The 27,945-nt window shown below is 36.6% G+C and overlaps 1 protein-coding gene across 1 annotated transcript in view; it reads left to right on the forward strand.

The window, feature by feature from the left end:
• The window catches only part of LOC311427331 (uncharacterized protein), a gene marked incomplete at its 5' end in the record, with an annotated part of 60,034 nt that extends 40,470 nt beyond the window's left edge, over window positions 1-19,564 (forward strand). Inside the window, 2 exons of the mRNA XM_084504645.1 lie at window positions 16,162-16,213; window positions 19,429-19,564. Of these exons, the coding sequence (XP_084360771.1) occupies window positions 16,162-16,213; window positions 19,429-19,460 (84 nt within the window). The 3' untranslated portion in view covers window positions 19,461-19,564. The remainder of the gene's footprint in view (window positions 1-16,161; window positions 16,214-19,428) is intronic.
• Window positions 19,565-27,945: the final 8,381 nt, after the last annotated feature.

The raw sequence follows: 27,945 nt of genomic DNA on the forward strand, positions 1-27,945 counted from the left end.
TATTTCAGCCATTAGTGACAATGTCTTCAGTACAGATTTCTACTTCTGAGTCATTTCCTTTCAGATAAACTTTTATAAATTGTGAATTTTTTGGATGAGTACCAAACAATTATCTTTTTTTTTTTTTTTTTTTTTTTTTTTTTTTCCCAGTTATTATTATTATTTAAACTGAATTTGAATTATTCCTGCATATGCAAAATAAATGAAAAGTCATTTCACATATAACCACCAATGCCACTAAATTCTCTCTACACATTAGCTCTGTAGCCATACAAAAAAGCATGTTTAGGACACAGATTTTGCTGCTTTTACTGTAGGTAAAATGTTTAGTTATTGGGTTAGAGGGAAAGAGAATTATTTGAAAATCACATTACTCAAAACATCCCTAAATAACATCCTACGTGTACCATTTGTAGTTGACAACTGTGATGAATTATTCCGGCTAGGCAGCTAAGCCCCGCAGAACCGTTCACTCACTCCACACCCAGTAGGATGGGGGAGAGAATTGGGAAAAATAAAGGAAACTTGTTAAATGAGATAAAGACAGTTTAATACATGAAGAAAAAAAAAATAAATACCCAAATGGTGCAAAAGAAGTCACTTACCACCAGCAGACCAATACTCAGCAATTGGTCATCAAGCAAAGGCACCTTTAGGACACTCTCTCAATCTTCTCCATTGAGTATGACTTTATATGTTATGGAATATCTCTTTGTTCACTTCAGGTCAGGTGTTCTGGCAGAGTCTCCTCCCAATTTTTTGCCCATGCCCTGCCTACTTGCAGGTGGGATAGAGCGAGAAACAGAGATGGCCCTGGTGTTTTTCAAGCATGGTTCAGCAATGACCAAAACATTGGTGAGTTACAACTCTGTTTTGGTCACAAATATAAAACTACGGCATCATACAACACAAATCATGGATTATTTTCAGCCAGGTTAAATCTCCTTGAGGCACACATTGTATTTCCCCATCCATTTTATCAACCAAGTGACAGTGACTAGAACAAAAACAATCACATGACCTTTTTGACTTTTCCCAAAGAAGGTGTATACACATTGATTTTCCTCAACAGTTGCTAAAGCATGCTATGGGGACTCATTTTCTTCCACAGTATGTAAGGTGTTTGTCTGGGCAGGTCCAGGTCAGTTAGCAGATACTCTAGTGTTAACTAGCCAAATAACTTCTGCTGAATTTGCATCCCAGTGCTTAAATATCCCAGAACATATTGCTATCTGTATATTTTTTAACACTCCATTGTATCTTCACTCTTCCCAGAGACTGTTGTGTGATGAGTGCAATGACACACATAATCAATGCCATGTTCCTTGGCTCAGATGTCTATTTGTTTTTTTCTGAAATGAGTTCCATCATCTGACTCAATTATTTCGGGGTGTCATGTTGCCACAAGACTTGTTTTTCAAGGCCCAAAATGATGTTTTGGACAGTGGTATGAGTCATAGGTAGTCCATGCAGTATTCACTTCCACTGGTGTGAACAAATGAGTTTGCCTTGGCATGTCTGTGGTAGTGAAATGTAGTCAGCCTGTCAAGCCTCCCCATATTGATACCTCAGTCATCATCCTCCATGCCATAGAGACCTTACCCACTTGGCTTGATTGATAGTCAAGTCCACTACTTGAACATAATGTTGCATCTCTTCTTCAGAGTCTTGATCTGTCATGGACTCATTGAGCTATGAATAAGCATTGATGTGTTATCAAGTCTGCTTTAGTCACTAGACTAAAACAGCACTATGTAAGTTGATTAAGAAGAAAATTAGCTCTGTCCCAGCAAAACCTAGCAAAACAATGCCTTGATATGAGCTGTATTATATTTCTTATGCCTAGCAATAGCAACTCAGTTCAAGCTAAGAACATTTAACAAATGTTATAACTTTTTCCATGAAGAATCAATTCAGAGACAGTGTTCAAATTATAGGCCCAGTTCAATTTTCTATAACAAAGCCACATCAACAGTAGATTTGTTACTCTTTGTCTTGACATTATTTTCTTGTACCATGGTGTGGAGTATTCTGTTCTATTTTTTACATCACTGTAGATTATTATGACTTAAATAATAATTATTATTTATGACATTATAATACATTATTACATTATTATGACTGTAGATTATTATAACTTTATTTATTAAGCTCCTGAAGAAATAAAAATATTTTTAAAGGGTTGTATGCAATTTTTGCCCATCTACGTTATTGCTTGAGTACTGTGTTCAGTTTAGGGCCCCTCAGTACAAGAAAGACATTGAGGCCCTGGAGCATGTCCAGAGAAACACAATGGAGCTGTTGAAGGGCCTGGAACAAAAGTCCTATGAGAAGTGGCTAAGGGAACTAGGGTTGTTTAGTCTGGAGGAGGCTCAGGGAAGACTTTATTGCTCTCTACCATGACCTGAAAGGAGGTTGTGGCAATATGGAGGTTGGCTTCTGTGGTGGTTTTACAGCAGCTAAACACCACAACTGCTCTCTCACTCCCCTTCCTTAGATGAGGAAGGGAAGAAGTAAAGTAAAGAACAACTCATGGGTTGAGATAAGGATAATTTAATTAAAGGGAAAAATAATAGTAATTATTATTATTAAGGAAAGATTATTATTAACCAAACAACTTAACTAAAGGGAAAAAAAAAAAGGAAAGGGGAAAAGGGAGGGGAAAAGAGAAAACAACAACAACAACAAATAAAGGCTATGTGGAAGTGCAAAGGAAAGAAATTACTCCCTACTTCCAATCCCACAAATGAGCGATGCTTGACAATGTCCTTGAAGCAGAGCCTCAACGCATGTAGCCGGTGTTTGGGAGGAGGACCAACGTTTTCACGAGAGCCCACCCCTCCCCTCTTCTTCCTGTTTCCACCTTTTATTGCTGAGTGTGACATCTCAAGGTATGGAATATTCCTTTGGTTGGTTTAGGTCAGCTGCCCTGGTGATGTTTCTTTTCTTACTTTTTTGCCCACCCCCTAGGAGGGTTAGAGAGAGTCCTGATGCTGTGCCAGCACTGCTCAGCAGCAGACACAACACTGGTGTGATAACACTGCTGTTCTAGCTACAAGTGTAGGGCTCAGCAGTGTATGGGCTGCTGCAGGGAATGTTAACATCCCAGCCAGACATATGTACAGCCTCACACATAGGGAGAGATTGGCTCAAGTTGTGCTGGGAGATGTTCAGGTTGGAAATTAGGAAAAAAAAAATCCCAGAAAGAGTGGTTAGGCATTGGAACGGGATGCCCAGGGAAGTGGTGGAGTCACCATCCCTGGAGATGGTTAAGGAAAGGATAGGTGTGTTACTTAGTGACATGGTTTTGTGGGCAATATCAGTGGTAAGTGGATGGTTAGACTAGGTGACCTTAGAGGTCTTTTCCAACATTAATGATTCTATAATTCTATGATTATGTGGACTCAGCTAATATATTCATGTATATTTCCTCCCTGACTGTTCTTCATTACAACTATCCGGACTCCCAGAAAAGGCTGTAGCTTCAAACCTCACTACTTTTATTAGACAGCCAGTTAGTACTGCATTAGAATGTAAAAGGGATTCATCAGGGCATTAGTTGCAATGACCTCATGTGCTCATGAACACATTTAACAAGGGACACAGGCTTTGTAGAATTGACGCAGCATCATACAAGATTCATTGTTCTCTTCCTGACCTTTCAGAACCCCAACTTATTTGCCACAGCATGTAAGGAAGACCTTCCATTGCAGATACCATGGAAAGGAAGAGTCCTTTGCATCTGAAATGTCTAGTCATAGGTAAAAGAGAAGTTACTTCAGTCACTATGTTTGTTTGTCTTGATGCAAGAACAGGCAGAATTTACCTTGAGACAAAATAAGATGTCCTGACTGATAACAGCACGTGTATGTGGTAAAGTTACACACGCAAAGCCAGTCTTTCATCACTGAAGTATGTGAGCTACACTCATGCATGCTTTATCTACTGCCCTGAAGCCTGAAATTCAAGAATAAAAAGTAGAAAAAAGTCACCTCTGGGAAAAGGAAGGAAGGAAGGAAGGAAGGAAGGAAGGAAGGAAGGAAGGAAGGAAGGAAGGAAGGAAGGAAGGAAGGAAGGAAGGAAGGAAGGAAGGAAGGAAGGAAGGAAGGAAAAACTATTTATTTATTTATTTATTTGTATTTTTTATTTTTATTTCTTGCACGTGCCAGTTAGTTTTTAAATGTGGCTAAAAAGGATGAAATTAACACACTGAAGTATACTATTTTATAAAATTTTCAGCTTGATTCAGCTTTCTAGCTTCTGATGGAGATGCAAATGCAGCATCTTATAGAAACAATAATACAAGTTGTAATCAAATGAGGATTAAGAATTAGATTTTTGAGAGAATTACTTGGGAAAGAATGTGAGAAGATGAATAGAACTATGCTTATCATGAGATTTGGTACTGAGAACTTTTTTTCAGTGTTTAATTATTATTATTTTTGTATTTTTTTATTTTTTTTTTCTGACTACAGTAAAGGAAGGGCCACTTTCAGAGATTCACAACATGTTATTTTATTAACTACTCATAAATGATTTTTCTTCTTTAATGAAAAAAAAACCACACTACCATATGTTTTCTTCATAACCACTTATTCCACACTGCCCCAGGGAAGACATACTTACAAAACCAGAGAATTTTCTACAGTTTAAAAGAAAAAATGAAGCTAATGAAGTTACCTTTTCAATTTCCTTTGATAATTTCAAAAATATTAACTTTATCAGCATTTCTACATTACAGAAAGCATTGCACACCAGAATATTAAAAGACACATTTCAAAAATTCTATGTATATAACTGGAATAGTTGCTTGGTCACTGGAGTTGATGTTTTGTGATGACTCTATTATGAATCAGACAGTGATGATGATGATTAGTTTTTTAATAGTTAGGGTGTGAACTGTGCCCTTTTCATGTTCATATAATATCTAAGCCATTTTGGGTGCTACAGAAATAGATTCAGATAGAAATTATTAATAATGTGTGAATACAGACAGATCAGAACTGTAGCCAGAGGCAAAGGAAGATGCAAGAGCAGATGATCCCTTCTCTCTACCTCTAACCATTTCCTACTCGGTATGCAAGTGAAAAAGTCAGGTTGGGAAAGGGAAAGGGAAAGGGAAAGGGAAAGGGAAAGGGAAAGGGAAAGGGAAAGGGAAAGGGAAAGGGAAAGGGAAAGGGAAAGGGAAAGGGAAAGGGAAAGGGAAAGGGAAAGGGAAAGGGAAAGGGAAAGGGAAAGGGAAAGGGAAAGGGAAAGGGAAAGGGAAAGGGAAAGGGAAAGATCTAACATAAGAGCTGTGGAAACTTCTTACTGATCTCTGTACCTGGGTTGTAACTCTGATCTTCTTATTATCAGCTGACAATGGGATCAATTCTCTAAATATCTCTGTAAAGTTGAACTTCACTTCCATGCAGAAACTAGATCTAAATCATCAGGTCTGCATGAAAGAATAGGGGTTTACACCTGTCATATTTTGTAAATGTATGTGTCCAGTCCCTTCCCTAACTTCAAATTATCATTATTAACTATTATTAATAGTAATAAAAATTGTGGGCTGAAGCTTCTTTTGAAGTGCTATAAACTCAGAAAGTTCTGAAATTAGTAGTCAGACTGTATATACTTCCCAAACACATGCTGGTCTTTCTACTTTCCTTGGCATGAAGTCCAAGCTGCAAACATTTAGAGTTTGTTAACTATGCTGATTTAATAACAGAAAAAAAAATCCTCTTGGAAAGTTCTTGTTTGAATATTATGATTTATCAACTATTAGATAATGGATTGACTAATCTGCATTATTAAATGTAAAAAGCCAAATATGAGTGAACAGTAGAACTAAATGATAGAAATAGACAAAAATGATTCATCTCATATCGATACTGAAATACTGTTTTGAATGTCCTTTGGAAACAAATAAATAAACATTTCCTTCTGTCATGAATTCTTTAGTGAAAAATAAGTACAACTATAACAGAGATAAAGCTGTAATGGAGTTTTTAGCAGCATATAGGATAGAAGTGCTAAAAATATGAAAAATTTTCAACTTCCAATATGTGGTATCTTTTCAGAAGAAGAGACTCTGAGATTATGGCAGCAAACAGCATCATGAATAACTCATCACTGTTGGTGATATTTTATTTATTATGTAATAGTCCTTGGGGTGTTTCCAGTCTTGAACTGACTGAAAATGTCAATTCTATTCCTGTAGGAATGTGTATCTTCTGTATCACATTGAGTCAGGAGCTTCATCTGTCCATTTCTATCTGTATTTCATAAAATGTGTGTTACACATCCACTTGTCTGGTGATAACATTTTTTGCATTGCTTGCAAAATTCCTCTTTCAGGTGTCAAAGAAGTAGCTTTAGAAAAAAGCAGCCAATCTGTTCTGTATTGACCATGTTCTCAAGCTAAGGCTATATTGTTATGTTTATGTCTGTGTGTACATGTGTGTTAAAAAAAGATCATTATTATTTTACACACACACTCTTGCTAGATTGTTTCTTGTCTCTCTACAGACTACGTAAACTGACTATGTGATAATACAGTGAAATCTTTGCACTGAATGAGAAGACTAAACTTAATTAATATGAAACTAATTGTGGTCAAAATAAACAGAATCTTTGTCATAAAATGACATTTTGTTTAATCTCCTGAGAATACTTTGTAGTTGCATAAACTGTTTGCTTGGCAGACCTGTGTATTAAAACTGAGCATTTAAGTGGAGTTAAGGACCTACCACTAGGATTTTATACTCTTTTAGAGAATTTCTGGGGTCTCTCTACAAAAAGTACGTAGGAATCATTCTAGGAACACATCTCTCTGAGATCCATGTTACTCTGAAGTCATAGAAGAGCTTTCACTTAAGGTACAAGGATACCAATACTCCTTACCTCTGGTACAGTTACAGAATCAGACACTTTAGTCAAAATAAAATAAAATAAAATAAATAAAATAATAAAATAAAATAAAATAAAATAAAATAAAATAAAATAAAATAAAATAAAATAAAATAAAATAAAATAAAATAAAATAAAATAAAATAAAATAAAAACGCCAACAGTACTGCACAAAACACGAGTTACCTGTACTGAATATTCTGCCAATGAGAAGCCCAACTGGGAACCCTGGGTTTAGACAGTGGTATCAATTTTTACATGTAAGTAATCTTTGAAGAGTTGGAATAGTGTTCAGCCCTTTCATCAAGGATCTTAACGAAGTAGTATATTCAGATCACAAAGAAAATGTATCAGCTGGGAAATCAATACACATTGCATTTAAAATAACAGATAGATTTGACATATAAACAGTAAAAAATAGTCCAACACAGTTTATGATAGTTCATATTACTCACTGAAAAAAAGACATTCATTAAAAAGAAAAAAAGTAAAACCCTAATTTAAATAAGTACAACACAATGCTAAGAAATTTAAAAATGTTACAATAAATAACTATATTTCCACTGAAATTATATAGAAACTAAGGCTTAGAAATATTACGGCAAATACACTAAAATTTATTCAAATCATCCATCTTCTTCCTCAATCCATCTTCAAATTTTGAACTGCAAATTCAAATAAAATATAGTTGCCTCACTGTGCCTGTTTCTAAATTAGTTCCCTTAACATTATTGAAGTACTATAAATCAAAACTAAACATCACCATAATTAATTACAAATACAGTATTTAATTTCATGTGGTCTACATTCACTTTATTTAATCTCAATTCTTCGTGTTTTGTGTCATACTGTAATAGCAGTGTTATAAATGAAATCTCAACTCAATCTGAATTTTGTAATATTTATAAAAGGAATATTCATAAAAAGTATAAAAGGCAAGTAAACAGTGCTGGGTGTGCGGGGAGTCTACACTCCCCCAACACGCACACACAAACATCAAACATTCTAAATATACAGAACATTGCTTTACATACTAAACCTGAGTATGCCTATACATACGACATACGTACAATCAGAAAAGGTAACAAAGAATCCTTTAAGTTCCATGACTTAACAGTCTCCATTTTCTATTCCTTTTCTTGATTACAAACAAGTCTCCATTTTCCAATCCTTTTGAACAATACGTCTCGCTTTAAGTTGTCAAGCAACTCGGTCTTCAGGCCTTACGTATCCTGTTCTTCCTGGATCAAAGAAAAGCATATCCATCTCGTTTTCAAGGCCAATAGGCCTGGGTCAAAAGGCACGTCCAGGTCACCAGGAGGCGTAACAGCAAAAGCCTTCCATGGCTGTAGCAGCAGAGGGGCCGATGGCATAGCAGTTGGATCAGCAAAGGAGCCTGCAGCTCCCTCACTGTCTGGCAAACCACACATTTGTGATTGTGGCCCCACATGGCTCTTTAAGGCCTCAGAGACTGCTCACCAGGTGCCGAGCAATTCCACCGCAACCTTGTCGTTTTTAGTTGCAGAGTCCCACACCTTGACCTCAGTTTGGTCCCATATTTCAGGCTCATAAAATGTCCGATTGTTAATAAGGAGAATAAGCTGTAAGGTTACCAGGACAGTCTTTGTTTCTAAGTACGTATGATTCCCCATAATGCGCAACTGCTTACCAGTGAGGGGCAGTTGTGTGCACGGGTCCGCTTCTCTCAGCTTGAGCTTCTCTCCAGCTCCAGTGCACCTATTTCCAGCGACATTCTGTACAAGCTTCTCAGAGCAGTTTGCTGAGTTTGGCCGAACCTATCTTCATGAGGCGGTCAAAGTGCCTGTTCCCGTCCTGGTCTCCATTCTGCCAGCCTGTTCCTCTTCACTCCTTTTTCCTGCTGCTTTATTGATGACATAACTTCATCAGGAATATAAAAGAGTTTAGAGGGAACAAAGAAGGGTGATTCAGGAGACTCCATGCAGTCCATTTCCAGTGTATTTCCAGCTGGAATGAGTCAAGAAGATGGCTCCATTTCTTAATTGTAACCCACATCCAGTTTCAGGCTTGGTTTAATCTAACCCATCTAAATTTATGTTATTAGAGACAAAGGGTACACCCAGCCAATGGGAGCGTAATGTCTGTATTGTGAGGGTGATGTCTGCCCTCTCAGAGCACAAAAGCATTCACAGTCTTCGTTGTTTTTTTAAGTGGCAGAGCCTTGAAAGCATTTGGGTTTGTAACTGGGGATGTCAGGAACATCTGTCCTACTCTTTGAATTTCTTGAACTTCACTACAAGTTTAGTTGCTTGAGTTTTAGATACAAGAAGCTGTATTTCAGATCTAAATGAAGAAAAATTTCTGACCACGGTGAAACTTAGGGGAATGCAAACCTTGGTGTTTAACAACTCAAAGTCATAGCAACAATATTGTCACAAAGATATTTGCAATCTGCTTCACGCTATATTATTTAAATCTTTATAACTATCTTTTATTACTTATTTTTTTTTTGCTTGATCTTGCTTCACAAATACTATGTTGGGAAACATTTTGGTGTATTCTTTTTTACTGCTTATATCTAACCAGAAAATACCTTCATTTTTTACAACTCTCTTTCTCTGAATGACAAAAACAGCCATTATAGCTTTTAGACAAAATTCAAAGTGCTTTCCTTACACTTTGTGAATATATTTTCAATTTCTTTTGTATGCTGAATACTGAAAAAGGATATTTCAAACCTTTTGAATATTTACAGAAAATTCTTAAGCTTGTTTGTAAAGTATCTGGAAAAATATGTTCTGTGGAAAGTGATTTGTAATTGCAGGGTATATGATTTTAGAGTGAAAAAAACATTTTTTTTTTTTTTTTCATGAAAGTTCAAATCAGGGGACTATATGAAGGTTTGAAATTTAGCACTTATTTAAGTGCTATTTCAAATTCAATTCACACCTTATTTTGTGCCTGTTTTTCTACCAGTTTTCATTTAATTTGTGATATTTCATTTATTTATTTATTTATTTTAATTAATTAATTTATTTATTTATTTATTTATTTATTGTCTGCTGTCAAATGGTCTATCTATAAGCCTAACAGTACAGACTTATGAAGAACCAGTCTCTATTGTCTACTCTCTACAAATATATATTTTTAAATACATGTGCACCTTCAAACTAATATGTGCTATTGATTTATATGAATATTGCATTATTACCGATATGTAAAAATAATACTCGTTGGTGCTGTTATTCATTTCCTAATCTTTATTTGCAGGACTAATTCTCTTTTTGGGCAATTGTATTCACCTCTATTGGATTACACATCTTCTTCCAGCTATTTTCTCAGTCTAGACTGTAAGAAAATTGGATTCCTCTGACTTTCTGCAGTTTTTTGTACATTCATATTCATGACACGTTATTCCACAAAACTTTTCTAGCTTTAGTTGCTGGGATTTGCTTGCTTTCTTTTAACTTAATATTTTCATTATTCATAAATGATTTCAAATCAAGATGTATGTCTGAATTCAAATATTTAAAGAATATTACTCTTGATACAGAATCCCACAGTTGGAAGAGATCATTCTAAATAACATAAATACCATTTACAGTGTTTTATTTTCCTTTACTTAGAATTGCTGGAGTCATTCATAGTGATAAGAGCTCTCTACAAGATATTTTAGGTTACGTGAAGCACTGCAGCAAGGCATAATACAGTCTTCATGACATAATTGTCTTTCTGGAAGTTTTTGAACTAAATCTGAAATGAAATCATACTTGCACCACTTTGTACCTGCATATTGCAATGTCTTATCATAAACTGAAATCTCACATATATATATATATATATATATATATATATATATATATATATATTTTTTTTTTTCCAGAACAATCTAATGAACTAGAAACCTATCATAAATCTCTTCTGGAAATGGAATATGAAGATGAGATCAGTCACAGCTATGTCATATTTTGATCAATATTATATGTAATCACACAGACATAATTTTAACAGAATAGCTCTCGATATTTTTCTTATTACATGTATGTTAAGGATGTGCCATTACTCTCATGAAGCAGCAATAATAAGTACATTAGCACATTAGCAATGAGCTGTACTGCCAAGTGATAAAGATGTTAATTGTTAATATGTATAAAAGCTTTCTTTCAGTAAGAAAAATATTATTTTTCAAGATAACAAAAACAACTGTAAACCCGAGAAATATGAGTTGGAGCATTAAGCTGCTTAGATCAAATACACATGTATTTGAATGTGATAAGAGTAACAATTTTCTGTGTCGATAAGTGTACATTGTTATGTGCTTGAGTATAAATTTTCTTGTTTGTAAGAACTGGGTTTCTTAATGATATTGTATATACATTATTTTATTTTATTTTATTTTATTTTATTTTATTTTATTTTATTTTATTTTATTTTATTTTATTTTATTTTATTTTATTTTATTATTTTATTTTATTTTATTTTAATTTTATTATTTTATTTTATTTTATTTTATTTTATTTTATTTTATTTTATTTTATTTTATTTTTAAAGAAGGGGTAGGGGAGATACACATCCTTCAGAGATAAAAATGATCAATCACATAACCTTCAGCAGAGCAGGTTTAACATAAATATGCTTCATATATGACCTTCAGATATTTATACCACATAAATATATTTGTATTTGGGCCTGTAGGTGCGTTGCCAATTTTAAGATACAGCCACACTAGTCAGAGGTACAATAAATAAATGAATTAATAAACAAACAAATATTTAGCAAAAGAAAGTAGTTTCAATTAGTTATAAATATGTGCTATTGACAGAAGTATCTCAATGTGAGAAACACTCTGTAGCCAATAACTTAGGCTCAGGCAAGGATCTCAGTGAAGTAGTAATTTATTTGCAATTGCAGTGGTGGGCGCCCCACAAGCAGGAGAGCGCACCTACTAGTTCCAAAACACAGTTCATATACTTTTTGATGACAGGACCCTCTCCTGTTTCCCCACTGAGTGGGTAATCCAGGTTCACAATCTATCTGATGCTTCACAAACAATGCATGGCCTTCAGTTGACGACCTGTTAAATTTCAAATTTCTTTTGACGTTTTTACTGCTTGAAGTTGTAATGTTTCTTCACTTATCTGACTTGACTTAACACTGTGATTTTCACTTAATTGTCCTTAGGAGTCTGGTTGTCTGCATTTTACAAGGTGCCTGCTAAACTTTCTTATCACTGTAAGCATATCTCAATACCACATTCCTTCCCACTGCAAAACTCTGCAAAAACATTTCTATGCCCACAATTCCCCCTTTTTCTTCTTAATAAACTGTTGATTTTTGCAAAACTTTTCTCTAAGGTGTAATTTGGTAGATATCTTCCTCTAATTCACTTTCTTTGCCTTCCATTTCCTCTAATATCATCATCTTATCTGAGTAGGGTGGTGGATCCATGGTCATTTGTTTCAGTAGTGCAGTTTAAATTAACTGCTGGACAAGTCCCCTTACACAGGGGATAATTCAACAACCAATGGCTGTCAAAACTTCTGCTACTACGATCAAGGATGTAAATACGGACACTACCATCCCTTTCCATTTACCAAACCAAGATTCCAACCATCCGGTGATGGAAGTGTCTGTTCCTAAGCTTTCTACCAATTCACTGGCAAGGGTGGTAAGCCCTTGCAATGCTATAGTTACTGTGCCATTCAGGACAGTATTGTTTGCTATAAAAGTGCAACAATGGTTGCTCAGTACACACACCTCCTTCCTCCACGAACATCATATCTAATGCTATTCTGTTTTCCCAAGCCATTTTGCTGGTGGCATATAGTTTTTCAGCGATTCCTCTTATCGCATCCCTTGTATAATTTATGAATCTCTGCCGATCATAATAAATATAATTAATCCAATCCACATTCTTATTGATTGTTACCCACTAGAACAGTGACTCAAACCATGCAGCAATTTGATTCCTGGATTTCTGTTCATCTGGAACTCCTCTAGGCACCCCAATAGAATTTATGTATACTCTGTCATCAAATGATACTCCTAAGCTTCTTTTACTTCTGGGTATTTGTGATGTTTCTCTTTCAAATGCCAGGGTGAAGGGTATAGCTAATTGAACAAGTGCAGAAGTGCCTCCCCAGTTATATGGTAGGGTGGACCATAAGATCTTCCCTCCACAATACCACAAGAGATCTGCCCTGGGGATCTCAAGTCTTGAGCAGTTTTCCATGAAGTCCTTGGTAGCACAAGGCAAATTCTCCCAACTGCTGGGTAGCACTCACACTCTGCTGTGAGAGGCAAGCTGTATGGTTACCTATAGCTATAGAGAATACAGGGGGAACTGTGATATTGCTATCACGCAAGGAACAGCAAAGAGAGACTTACGGGCCTCATTTCCCCAGGCAGTCTTTTCTTGGTACAATGCAATCATACATCGCACCCCCTGGGAATCCTTGGTCCACCCCCATGGAAGGACACTCTCTGGGCAATCGGTCATCCTGAGGCACAAGCATAGCAATAACTATGGTTGAGATTCTAGACAGTATATTTGACCCATTCTATCCAGGCATTCACATCCCCATACCCTGTTTGAATCTCAAATGTTTGAACTGCCACATTCAAAGAAAACATCCTGTTCTGTCTCCTGTTTTCTCCTTGAGTTTCTCCCTTTCTCTGATGGTAGTAGAGGATTGTTTCCATATAGCTATTCTCAATCTGGCTGTTGGGTCTCTCCCAGTTATTTGTTCTCTCTGCTCAGTTGTCATTGGGCATTTAAATCTCCACAAGCTAACACCTCACAAGCATCAAACATGACGGATTGTAGTACATAACCCTCTGTCACAGTCACCCATATTTTGATGGGGGTATCCCATTTTTGCTATTATCTGGTCATGCCTTTTCCAAGTTGCCAATTGACTGAGGCCTTCTCTGAGGCCTAGAATCACTAAAAACAAAATTAGTGATTGATTTTTCCCTGTAATTATTTTTAAACCTTAGGTTTCCAAATAATTAGCAATACAGAGAATAAGATGTACACTACTACCATAAATAAAAATCCCACCTTGGGAGCACTGCAATTCGCTATAGGTCTGTTCTTTCTCTCAATCACAAGTCACACTCATTATTTACCTATGAAAATAAAAGGTTAGTTTACAATTGTAAGCTTTTATCCTGCTCACAGTCCACTATGAGATTTTTCTCTTCGATTTCGACTTCCAACAAGTCTTCTGTAGGAACAACTTCCCAGGTACTAGGGTTGATGGATGTCTTCACTCGAATATAGTGAGTCCAACCTTTTTCTGCAGTTCTTACAGCTGTGGTCCTTCCACTGTTTCAGCTGTTTCATTGTCCATCCCATTCAGGCTGGAGTTGATTCTTTCCAGGTCCGAATCAGGACCCAATTTCCTGGGTGATGGTGGTGAATGGGGAATTCCAAAGGTGGGGTTTGATCCAACAACCCACAGGTCCTGAGAGATGAGCAAGAAGAGGACAACCCCAGAATATAGTTCTTAAGAAAACTCTCTTGTTTTGGATTGTGGTATCTCATCCCTTCTGCACAGATAGGGCAATCTGAACAGCATCTCATATGGTGAAATTCCTTTCTTGGTGCTGTTTGAACCTGTAGGAGTAAACATTTTACCCAAGGAAGTTGGGTTTCTAATGCTAATTTAGTTAATTACTTCTTTAATATCTGGTTCCTTCACTCCACCTTCCCAGAAGAGGAGGGGTGCCAGGGGGTGTGAAAATCCCACTCAATCTCTAAGGCCTGCTTTAACCCTTGCAGTAAAGCTTACACCCACCCAGTCACATGGTCAATTAGGACAAACAAGTAATTCAATAAAGCCTACCTGTATACTTTGAAAAAGTCGAATCCCTGGTTCCCGTCCCCCTCTAGGTGGGTTACTGATGACCTTTTTATTTACCTTTTGGCATATGGTACATCCTCTGCATATTTGCTTCGCTAAACTGTATATTCCTACACAGACATACTTTTTTAGCACAACATCACACATTGCTTGCAATGACTTTTGATGTAAAACAATTAATTTTTGCCTCATTGATGCTTTATTCAGCATTTCCCTCCCATCAGAGAGTACCCAATTTCCTTCAGACTTCATGGCTCCTGATTCCTTAAAAAAATCTTTCTTTTAAAACTTTTTAGTTCTTTCTTAATTTTCAACAATTCCATGAATCTTCTCTGGATTTATTCTTTTCCCTCAGACATTAGATGCCTTAAATACCTGACTTCTCTTTCTCCATATTGTAATTTATTTTTCAATATTCCCAAGCCCTGCTTTCCCAGAAAGTTGAATAGCTTGCTAATAGCTTCCTTTACAACTCTTTTCTCCTGTCCTGACAATAGAAAATGATCCACATATTTGTAACATTAATACCTCCTTGGGAGGTTGTAATTGCTCCAAAATCTTTTTTAGAACTTACCCAAATAGATAGGTGTTACACTAACATGGCATAAAAGCTTGTATTGCTACACAAAATTCAAAGACAGCACTGACAATCCATTCAGACTACTAGAGTAGGCAGAAAAAAGTACTAGGTAAAAGATCAGCCTTATGACTTAAGCCTTTTGCAACCATTTGGTTTATATTTCTCCTCAGAAATAATACTTAAAATATCTAAAGCCAGGAAAAAGAAGCACACCCTCATTCATGGGAGGTATTTCTGGTAACTTAAAATACATAACAAGTCTGTAAATACCAATCCACACAAATAATGGAATTAGATAATTCCTAAATTTTGAAATATTATTGAGCAACTCTTTATTTTCACAAGTGGTGTGTGTGTCTTCATTTGTTTGTTCGTTCATTCATTCATTCCTTCTTTCCTTCCTTCCTTGTCTGTCTCTCTCCAAATCTCCACTACTCAGACAAGAAACTTGGCATTTTTTCAAAAATATTGTTCTTAACAGTACTGGATGAATATATTTTTAATTGCTAAGAGTCAACCAGAATTAAAGGAAAAAATGTGAGGTTCATTCTATAAAAGTGACGTTTCTACTATTTTACAAAATGTAATGACTTCAGATAAGACTTCTGAAGCTTTTCAAGGGAAATAGTAACCATCTCAGAGTCTAAATATGATGTTGAAAGTCTTTGCTTCTTATTATAGGAAGAAGTAAAAATTTGTATCCTTTTTCTTCCACATGACTCCCTCTAATCTCCTCGTCTGGACACAAAACTTAGTCAATGTTTTTTATAAAAAAAAAAAAAAAAAGAAAAAAAAGTGCATTCATCTCTAATTAAACTTCAAATCTGTTTTCTCTCTTAGATGGTGAATGAGCCAACACATCATGAATGTATACAGAAGGAAACAGCAGGAGGTATACATATAACCACTTTCTCATTTGATCATGCTATTTACCTTTTTTTTTTCTTTAAAACATTAATTTTAATGGTAATTCTGTTGTTCCTTATCTTTACTTGGCTCTCTTTGGTTGTCATAGGCTTTAAGCACAAGCAAATATCTTTCTACAGTAACAAGCAGTAAAGTGCTATTATGGAGTGATTTTTATTGAGCGTGGAAAAAGGATTTTGGTACAGAGGAAATCAAAGTTCACACCCATGGGTCTGAATCAGTGTTGAGATGAACTGCTTTAATATCCAAAGCTCAACAATATAGCTCTTTTTATATTTATTTATTTATTTATTTTCTGTTGTACATCACTTATGGCCTATCACAATTTACTAGTGTGGCTGGAAATAAAATTCATAGTTTGCTCTCAAATAATCATGTTAGCTAAAAAAGAGATCACTATTACAACACAGTACCAAAAAGGCATGCCTTGCACACTATTAGCCAGTGAGGAATGCATGTGTAGACACACACATTTACTGTACTGATTCAGCATCATCAAATCAAGTGCCAACATTTAGTCAACATATTTTATGCAGTGAGAAACTTTTTTTTGGTGTTTCTGTACAGATAATAAGGTTTTCAAGCTGTTAGCAGCTCTCTTTTTTGGTCAATTTAGCATGGGAGAATTGTTTCTTTTCCATGTATTCTAAGATCAGAAAATAACCACATTTGTGTGCCAAAACTCAGCAAGCAGTTCTGAATTTGTTCTGCCACAGTTACAATAAATCCCAGCAGTTTCTAACAGACTTAGTAATATATTGTGATGGCTGCTTCCCCAAACATTTGATTCATAGCTAAATATTTACTTAACACCTTGCACAAGAAAAAGAGGAAAAATAAAAAAAAATCACTGAACTTTCTGAAAATGTTTACAGCACCATTTGCCAGGTTTGTTGCCTTTTAACTCAAGTCCATTTACATGGAAAAGCCCAGTCTGTACAACAAAAGTATAAAACAAAAGCTGGATCATTTGAGAGAGCTTTTCAAAATAGGGTCAAAACCATAAATTAAAAATCTATTCCATGTCATGGAGATATGGAGATGAATATACCACATATGGCTTTTGCAGTGTCTCCAAGGTGGCTGGAACATCCTAGAATTAAACTAATTACCCACCAGCCAGGTAGCAGTCCTGCTTGAAAACATCTATGAAAAGTTATACCTCTTTGTTTTTATTTATTTATTTATTTATTTGTTTGTTTGTTTGTTTGTTTGTTTGTTTGTTTTGTTTGTTTTTGTTTTCTTTACACAATAAAAAAATATTTTCCACTTTCTTCTTACCATGTGCTTTCTGATAATCTGTTTGATCACATTTATTATAATAAATATTTTCTCCGTATTGTTATTTGATTTATTATTTGAATATTGGATTTGAATCATTGCATCTCTAACAAAAATTGTCTTATTTAGTTGTCTTGCCTATGTAGCAGAAGTGTTTAATTCTGTTTTTTAAATTATTTTATTTTCATTTATATATATATAAAATGTATATAATAATACCTAAGAGGAAAAACAATCTTTTTCATTATCATACCTGTTGCATAATTTCATATTTGGGGTTGGAGGTAGAAAGAGGTTGTTTTCACATGTTATAAGTAACAGAGAGAGTACTTCAGCCTAAGCTTTGTACTTATTGTGTCCCTTTGTAGATAAGATCCTGTTACAGAACACTAAAACTTACTTGCTGGAGACTTTGACATTAACTGATGTTTCTTAATGACAAAACAAATTGTTGATATACAAACTAATATTTAGTGTCACTACAAAGCAGTAAAAAGTTTGCTTTGACTGAAAGTTGGATGAACTATTATTCATTTCTGTACAACATTTTTTTTTTATGCAACCAAAAAGGTGAAAGAAACAGATGCAGCCACCTTAAAGAAGTCTTTAAATGGTTTTCAATAATTCTAGGAGGCACATATAACATACACATATGAGGAAAAGCTCTGTCCACAATAGGAAATGAATAAATTGAAGGGTTCATCAGCTCTTATAATCTTGCGTTACTTTGTCACTCTACATGTATGTGATGGAAATGACTAAGTACTGAACTGGAGGATATCTTCTCTTACTCCTGCCTGTAGGTCTCTTGTCTGTTTCTAAAAATGTTGACATTATTAGAAACAGCAATACTACATTTGCCATCCCAGGTTCCTGTAAGCATCATACTCTGTGACTTTTGACTTCAGCAAAGGTCTCTTCCTTTTAATTTACTGGTGAAATACGTCACCAGTGCTATCAGCAAAACAGCACAAATGAAGTACAACAATAGGCTCAATTTTCTGAGCTTTCTTAGTTGGATGAAATGGCAAACACGACAGTGTGACCCTCCCAATAGACAAAGCAGTAGATGGAACAGGGGAAGTTCCAATTTATTTGTAATTTTCATACCATTTTGAACACACAGTATCCCCATTCCTATCATATTCCTGTCACTCATGGTTTTAAAATTGGAGGTCTTGTTATGAACCCTTTCAGATGACTTGCTCTCTTGATAGAGCAGTGATCAGAGATGAACAGACTGTAGCTTGGTACTGTATTAATAACAGGGAACTCTAGTCATATGAAGACATGAGAGGACCATTGGGATCATGGAGGACACAAAAATTTGTCCTTAAATTAGAAAAGTGAATTCATAGAATCATAGAATCATAGAATCATAGAATATCCCTTATAAATCATATAATGCTATTATAAAGGTATTTTCATTCTCAGTAGAGATTATGTTGTCACAATATCAGCAACTTAGTCTCACAAAACCAAAAAAAAACAATATAAAATAAAATCCAGTGTCCTGTATACTACCAGTGCTGGCATTGTCAAGGAGTCTGTGTTAGGCAAACATGGGATCACAGAAATTCTAAGGAAAATGGCATGAAACAAGACCACATGTGATACTAGCAATTTTTGGTAGAAAATGTATTTGTTGTGATTTCCAAGTGAAATGTAGAAAAGCCATAAAAGATATGCCTTATCTTGTGGAAACTATTTCTATTTATATATATACATATACATATACATATACATATACATGTATATATATATATATATATATATATATATAAAGAAAAAAAATGAAAGAGAAAAAATAAGAATCATTATCTACAGAATAAGAATCATTAACTATAATCATAAAAATAAGGATCATTAACTACAATCTGCCATTTGTATCTTTTGCAGTGAGGTTATTATTTGCTTTAAGTATTCTTTGAAGTGCAACCAAAGAACCAGGGATGGACCAGAACTTCAGAGCCTTTCTGGATGAAAAACAGCCTCTCACATTTCTTTCATTGGTAAACTTCCCAATACCAACAAAACACTTTGGAGCATTACAGCAAACTGTTTGCTGTTCCTCATTAGTATAGTGGTGAGTATCCCTGCCTGTCATGAGGGAGACGGGGGTTCAATTCCCCGATGGGGAGGCCATGTATGATTTAGGCATTAGAATAGGATGCTCAGGGAAGTGGTTGAGTCCTGGAGGTCTTTTTTTTTGAGATCCTGAAGGTCTTTAAAAGACGTTTAGATATAGAGCTTAATTATATGGTTTAGTGGAGGACTTGCTAGTGGTAGGTCAGAGGTTGGACTCGGTGATCTTGGAGGTCTCTTCCGACCTAGATGATTCTGTGATATATAGAAGGGCACGCTGATTAACCTGGGCAATTACATCCTTCGATGTCTTTATTGTTGAGATATAGAACTGCCAGGACATTTTCAGTCATAAGTAAATGAAGAAGTTTCTTGCTAATTTACTGCCATTAATAAAGGAATAAGGGAAATGATACTTAAAATCTGTTACTATGCTTACTAAAATTGCTTTCACTTGAATGTGCATAACAGATAAATTCATATTTCCAAAATCAAAAATCAAAGGAAACACTCAATGAGAACTCCTTGGAGAGCTATTTGAGGCTGTTCCAGGAGTACCTAAGCCTGCTGCAGAAGTACTATGTAAAGGGTGCCCCGATTTACAGTCACAAACATCTGACTTTGGTATTAACATTGGTGTCTGGCCTGGAGTTCATCTACTTTGACTACCTTGACTGTATGCTGCATACCTGAATCTGGTCCCATACATGCAAAATTACTGAAAGCCTTGGTACCTGATAAACTATAGATATACCATTATCCTTAATCACAGCAGAAAGTGAGCAGCAGATCTCTACTTTAGTGCTGCAAAAAGAATCTGGAAATATGACTTGTGAAACAATCTTCCAAGGGACACAACAAAATTCTTAGGTACCATGTAGGGAACACTCTCAGACCACAGTTTACATTACTTGCTATTACAGCCTTATCTGCTGTATTATAAATGGTCTATCCAGCTATTGTAAGACCAAGAGTATCAGAATTATTCCTTGGATGGTAGATTGCATTACAAAAGATAAAGACTGGAGAGGGAATCATGTTTGTCACTTACATGGTACTGTTCTGAGCCAAAGATGAGTAAATAGAGCATTAGTTATGAGAACTTACCAAATCTGAAAGTTTCTAATTTTCCTTCTTCCAGTTTAAAAGGCAAAAGAAAAATGTGATCCAAACCCAACAAATCCTGGCTAGGTCTGAGACTACCAGACCATAGAAGAAACTCTGAAGGTCACCTTTCCAAAAACTGGGATGTGTTGTGGGAAATATTTGTGTAAAGGACAGGACATTTCTTTCATCTTCATATAAAGATCCGAAGCTGTGATGCTTTAAGAAAACAGATATTTTTTCATGAGCTGGGACTATGTGTTGTTACTCTTAACAAGATGATTTCCTCTATCAGGAAGAATCTCTAAACTGAAACAAATGTCAATGAGTTCCCTAGTTAGAGATTCTTGACTTCCTGGTCAGTCTGCCCTTCCTGTTTGATATCTTTGGTCCTTTCTGGTGTTCTCCATGTTGACCATATTCTCCATGTTTTCCATGTTGACGTTTCTGGTGTTCTCCATGTTGGAGAACATGTTTTTGGAATTCTCCATGTTAACCCATCAATAGCTCCTGATCTTCAGAGAAAGACATGGCTAAAAATTTAGTCAAAAAGGCATTAGAAAGACTATGCTTATAGAATTGTTATGAAAAATGTTGCTGTTATATACTCCCTGAAAACTGATCCCCTTGCTTGCAATGCTGATACTCTATATTTATGCTGGTGTGATGGAGAACAACTAGCCTGTTCTCTTTAGGCAAGGTATACAAATTAAGGCTTCAGAAAATAAATCCCACTCATATTCTGTAACACTGGCACATTAAATTAAGTATTCTAGCAAAATACCTTTTCTGATAAGTACATTTTCCTACCTGAAGTTCCCAGCTAGTTTTAGCTGAGTACTGTGTCCTTCCTCATTTCTTGTCTGAAGCCTTCTTACCAAGGCATTGCATGCTAGCAAAGGAGGAAGTCTGTGACTGCCTATACAGTTTCTCTAGGATGACTAGATCGATGGAAGATTTTACATTAATAAATCTATGCATATTTAATCTTTAAAAAGTCTTTCTTATAATGATTTCTTCAGGCTATGCATACTTTTTTCTTTACAGTCTTTTATTGCAAGTTTTTCCATGGACCCATCACTCTCCACTTTAGACCTTTTACAGGTTCTCTGTGGCACTTGCTACAGTTATCAAGTTCAGAGAAAATGGTTCCCTTTTAAGTCAAATCCAGTGCTACTTAGTGAACTAGTTGGCAACAAGGCATGAGAAGAACATTGCAGCTGCTTGACTTGTCCAGATAACCTGTATTTCATTCCCATTTTATACTTAGCCTCAAGAACAAAGCTGGTAGGAGTACAAAGATCATAGCCTTCTTGCCAAGGTCTCCCTCATTACTTTCCTACTGTCATCCTATATCACCATGTTTGTTTAGGTGTTTGTTTCAAGGATGCCAACAATCAGCTTTTGTTTGGCAAATATAAATATTTCACTGTCTTACAACAGAGAAATACTTTGAACACTCCCAAAACAGACTTGTTTCCTTTCCCCCTTTTAGTCAGACATAGGTTATAACCTATGCCTCCTCCCCACAGCAGCTCTCAAGCACAGGAAAACAAATTAAAAAGCCTCAAGTATCCTGTATGAACTTTATCTGACCATCAACAACTGGCATTGCTTCTTCATTCTGAAATAAATCAATTCCCCATTGTGACTTGACTAAAATGTACTGCATTTGTCTGTCCTGTCAATTATACATTTTTTTTGGCACTCAAAGTCAGATACCAATCTGAGATCATGAGGTTACTCTACTGATGCTGTTGAGTCACATTAGTAAAACTCATGGCAGACATTTCTGTAAAAAAACTTTCCATTGATCTATGTTCATCAGCAGGGAAGAAATAACAGGAACAATACTATCTTGCTGAACTTTAAAGGGATACAAACACAGTATATTTTGTAACATATTTATGCCGTTGATTTGCTCTCCATCACACATGATACTTTGTAGAATTCCTAAGCACTATGTTATGTTTTTGCTTCAATCTTTTTTTTTTTTTCTTCCCCCCCGCAAAAATCAGACATATTGTAAATGTGACTTGTACTTATATTTTGCATGGGGCATATAACACTTCAAGGGCACCTGCTGGCCTTTGCTGGAACAGACAAAAAACCTGAAGACCTGCAGAGAATTATGACAGAATGGAGAAAAATAGCGCAGTGAACCTGTATAACAAACTAGTGATTTAAGTTGGAATTGATACTCTCACCACACGGTACAATTTCATGCTGTAGGACACATCAACAACATAGTTTCTGTGGTTAGATTTTGACTGTGTGGTCACTGGCAGCATCAAATACGTAAACGTTTCTGAGAACAATTGCAAATTGACGTATTCTTTTGCTGGCGGCAAAGTTCTCTGCATTTGTACAGGAACTAAATAAATAAATAATTACCCCCCCTTTTATAGTACTTCTGAAAGAAGAAATATTATAAACTTAACATAATTAAACAAGAATATCTTAAAAAGACCAAATAATCTAATTTATTTCCTTACTCTGTCATCAACATGGGTTTTATTTATCTCTCTGCAGCAGTACACCACTAAGTCATAAATGTGCTTTTATTAATAGAAGTTACATATTTCTTATACATATCTGACAAGCATTATGTTATAAATGAAGAAGCAACTCAATCTGAATTTAGTAATATTTATAAAAGGCAAGTAAACAGCACTGGGTGCATGGGGAGTCTACACTCTACCAACATGCAGACATTAACATCGAACCTTCTAAACATACAGAACATTGCTTTTACATATTAAACCCAAGTACGCCTGTACATATGTACAATCAGAAAAGGTATCAACTGAAACATAAACATGGCAAAGGTTTAAAAGGCAAATGTTTAACAAACAATGCTTTAAGTGTATTACTATTAATGTCCATGACTGGGGGAGCATAGTTGGAGTTGGTAATTCTGGTTTAAGTGCTCCCATATCTTCCATGACTTCATTAATTTTTCTCAGATTATATAACAGTCTCCATTTTCTATTCCTTTTAATGATTGCAAACACCAGAGAATTCCAGGGCTAGTAGTGCGAACAATATGTCTCGCTTTAAGTTGTTAAGCAACTCAGACTTAAGGGCCTTATGTATTATATTCTTCCCGGATCGAAGGGAAACAGATCCGTCCCCTTTCAAGGCCAATAGGGCCTGGGTCAAAAGGCACGTCCAGGTCACCAGGGGTCATAACAGCAAAAGCCTTAGATGGTAGTAGCAGCAGAGGGGCCAATGGCATAGCAGTTGGATCAGTAAATGAGCTTGCAGCTCCCCCACTGTCTGGCAAACCACACTTTTCTGACTGTGATACCACACGGCTCTTTAAGACCTCAGAGACTGCTCACCAGATGCTGAGCAGTTCCACTGCTACCCTGTTGTTTTTAGTTGCAGAGTCCCACACCTTGACCTTAATTTGGTCCCATATTTCAGGATCATAAACTGTCTGTTAATAAAGAGAATAAGCTGTAAGGTTACCAAGACAATCTTTGTTTCTGAGGACGTATGATTCCCCATAATGCCCAACTGCTTACCAGCAAGGGGCAGTTGTGTGCATGGGTCTGCTTCTCTCAGCTTGAGCTTCTTCCCAGTGCACCTATTCTTCTTGAGCTTCTTCTGGTGCGCCTATTTCCAGTGACTTTCCATATGAGCTTCTTTGAGCGGTTTGCTGAGTTTGGCTGAACCTATCTTCATGAGGTGATTAATGTGCCTGTTCCTGTCCTGGGCTGTGTTCTGCTAGCCTGTCCCTATTCATTCCTTTTTTTTTTTTTTTTTTTTTTTTTTTCTGCTTCTTTATTGATGACATAACTTCTTTACATCATGTTGCCTTTTTTCATCTTGAGGGCAGGCTCCCCTCTTATACCCTTCACCCCACAGCAGTCCTTTTCAAAACAACTTTTCATTGGTCAAACAACTTTGCCTGGCAACCAGCAAACACCCAGCAACTTCCATGCCTTAATGGCTGGAGAACAAGCAACCTGAGCCAGCATGGCATCTCCTGAATCACCCTTTGTTCCCTCTAAACTCTTTTACATTCCTGACGGCCTCATCATTAAGAGTCTGTTGTTAGGCTTTCCGACCCCCATGGCCATACTCCCAAATCTCCCCCTTCTTTATTAATATCAACCATCTTCTTGACACAAATTATTACTCCATATATCACAAAAAGAAGGTATTCAGTACCTTGGTACTCCTGCGTAAACAGGTCTCCTGTTTCATTGAGCTTTGGGCCCACAGTTTTCCAAGTCTTTTTTTTCTAACCAATGTAATTGTAGAAGACCTCCTTGTTCGACATCCCTAGTCAGACTCAATTCAGTTTGGACTCTAGCTTTCCTAACTTCATCCCTGTGTGCTTGGGCAATCCCACATTGATTCTTTCCTTGATTTTTTCTCCTTGTGTCTTAACATAGTCCAAGCACGCTGTTGTAGAAACTCAGAGATGCTCCAAATGGTTCACAGAAAAGAAGACGCAGAATTAAAAGTCCATGGGAAGAACAAGGGTTGAATTATATAGCAAAGAATTTACACAGTTCCTGCTAAAGCCTCCCTTTTATTTCTGTGGCTTTGAACTAGTCTTCACAAACTGCATAAAATAACATTTACTTATGCTAGTCTTTTAGCTTTTGGATTAGGTGTTCAAAAGGGACTCTTCTTAAAAATGAACTCTTCTTAAACTTGTTCAAAACCCTTGGTTTAAATCTTTACTAGTTCAACTTGTGGTAGGCTCACCAGGGTTAAAGGGTTTAACTAACTAAATGATATTTCAAAACTACTGAGGAAAGTATCTTTCACTCTTCAAAAAGATAGACTTCCTGATCATTATTTATTTATTTATCTATCTATTTATTTATTTATTTATAAATCTGATGTAAAAGAAAAACATTTTACTGGGCAGATCTTTGTGGGAAATACATACACATTAAAATACAAGCTAATAGCTTTGTTACACTGTAATCCTTAGGGGAAATTACATTTAGATTTGTGTTTTAATGGAAACTTTGCCTTGAAGATAGAGTACAATTTAGTCAGTCAAACACCAACAACATCTGTCACTGTCACTAGCAACTGATCTCTTAATCATGAGCTATTCATTTCAAAATGGCTACACACTTTAGAACAACATTAATCTCAGAAGTCCCTTTGTAATACTACCATTTGCAACCCCTTCCCTTCCCTTCCCTTCCCTTCCCTTCCCTTCCCTTCCCTTCCCTTCCCTTCCCTTCCCTTCCCTTCCCTTCCCTTCCCTTCCCTTCCCTTCCCTTCCCTTCCCTTCCCTTCCCTTCCCTTCCCTTCCCTTCCCTTCCCTTCCCTTCCCTTCCCTTCCCTTCCCTTCCCTTCCCTTCCCTTCCCTTCCCTTCCCTTCCCTTCCCTTCCCTTCCCTTCCCTTCCCTTCCCTTCCCTTCCCTTCCCTTCCCTTCCCTTCCCTTCCCTTCCCTTCCCTTCCCTTCCCTTCCCTTCCCTTCCCTTCCCTTCCCTTCCCTTCCCTTCCCTTCTCTCCCCCCCCCCTCCCCCCCCTCCCCCCGATAAACCTCCCCCTGATAAACTGCAAAGATCAGGCCCAGGAAAATCACACTGTGCCTTACAGCCAATAACACACTACACCAAGAGGAGGGTGACAGTGGTTTCAGCTACTCTGTCTCTGTTGGAGTTCTGGCATCTTTTGATATCTTTGTCTTCCAGTGTAGATTTACTACATTGTTGGAATTGATTTCTGCCACCCCCGCCCCCTTTTTTTTTTAATGCAGTTTGTCTTCAGGCTCTAGCTCAATGTGTTTTATTACTGTAATTCTTGGATTGCTGGCACCTGCTTTCTGCCCATAGCTTTAAAGCTGTGTATTCTTGCCTCAGTTTCCTCTGGAGGCTGGATTATCAGCTGCTTGGCAGGGGTGGCTCTAGCTAGGCATGTGGCACAGGTACTGTTGCTGCTGCATGGGGATCTGTACTTTTGATAGCTCTGCTTTGTCAGCAATCCCTGGCAGTGCCCATTCACTTCAGTGAGATGTTAGGAAGACATCTTCAATGATTAAATGAAAGAACCTCTCTGTTCTACCTGCCAAACCCTGTCTGCACCCCTGATCACATTGTTTTGTTTCTTCAGTTCTTCTTGGCATTTAAAAACAAACCAGGCTTTCAGTAAATAATTTGCTTCTCTTCAGTGGAGACTAGAGTGCTGACTCCCCAGTCCTCCTTAACTAAAATCTTTCCCTTTCTCAGTTTGGAAGTGCCCAGTTGTCATCTCTCTCCACCCTTACGTATCCTATGTGGTTACACAAGCTTGCCTCAGGCACAACATGCCTTACAATGCTAAGTATTGCAGGGCCACCAGCATTGCAAAACTTCAGAGAGGTGAGATGATTGGCATTATGCTGCGTGTCTCCTCAAGAACACCAGAATGAAGATCGATCCAGGAGTCTTCTGTCTCCCGTACAGGCTACCAGAAACATCTGAGATCACTTACTATGAAAAGCAGTTTGCTTTTCTCTTTTGAAACACAAAGATCCATTTTTCAATAGAAGCTATCAGAGCTCTCATTAACACTATACAGGTAAAGAAAATTAAGATGAAAAGAATTGCTATCATTTTCAAAGAAAAGGTAGAATGAATGTGGTAAAGAAACCACACTGACACAGCTAGCAATAAGTAGTAGCGGCAGAAAATAGACACACAAAAACTATTATTATTATAATAAATGTATTGCATTAAATTGAAATCTTCTTTCACTGTGGATGCTTACAGTTTTTATATATGCTGAGGTTAGGCTTTACTGGTTCATTTTTTCTTATTGAGCACAAAATTTTTCTTTTTGTTTACTTTCAAGAAAGACAAGTCCAACAGTTTGCTAAGTTGCAAATGTGCAGCTGAAGGAGACATCAAACTCTGGCAAATGAGCCTGAGAAAAAATATACTTCCAGTACTCCAGCTAATGGTAAATACTGTGGTTGTTTTCCTGGAGTGAGCAGCGGAGTTCCACCATGGCCACTCTCTCACTCCCCCTGCTCAAAGGGGAAGGGGAAGACAATACAGCAAAAAGGGCTCAAGGGTTGAGATAAGTGTGATTTAATTAAAGGGAGAAGGAAGAAGAATAATAAAAAGAAAAGGCCATGCAGAAGCACCGACAGAGAAAAACAATTACTCTCTATTTCCTATCAATGACTGACATTCAGCTACATCCTGGGAAGCAGGAACTCAATATGCTTAGTGGTTGTTCAGGGGGACAGATGCTTCCACAAC

This window comes from Aythya ferina (genome assembly GCF_964211825.1).
Source record: "Aythya ferina genome assembly, chromosome: Z".
Lineage (NCBI taxonomy): Eukaryota > Metazoa > Chordata > Aves > Anseriformes > Anatidae > Aythya > Aythya ferina.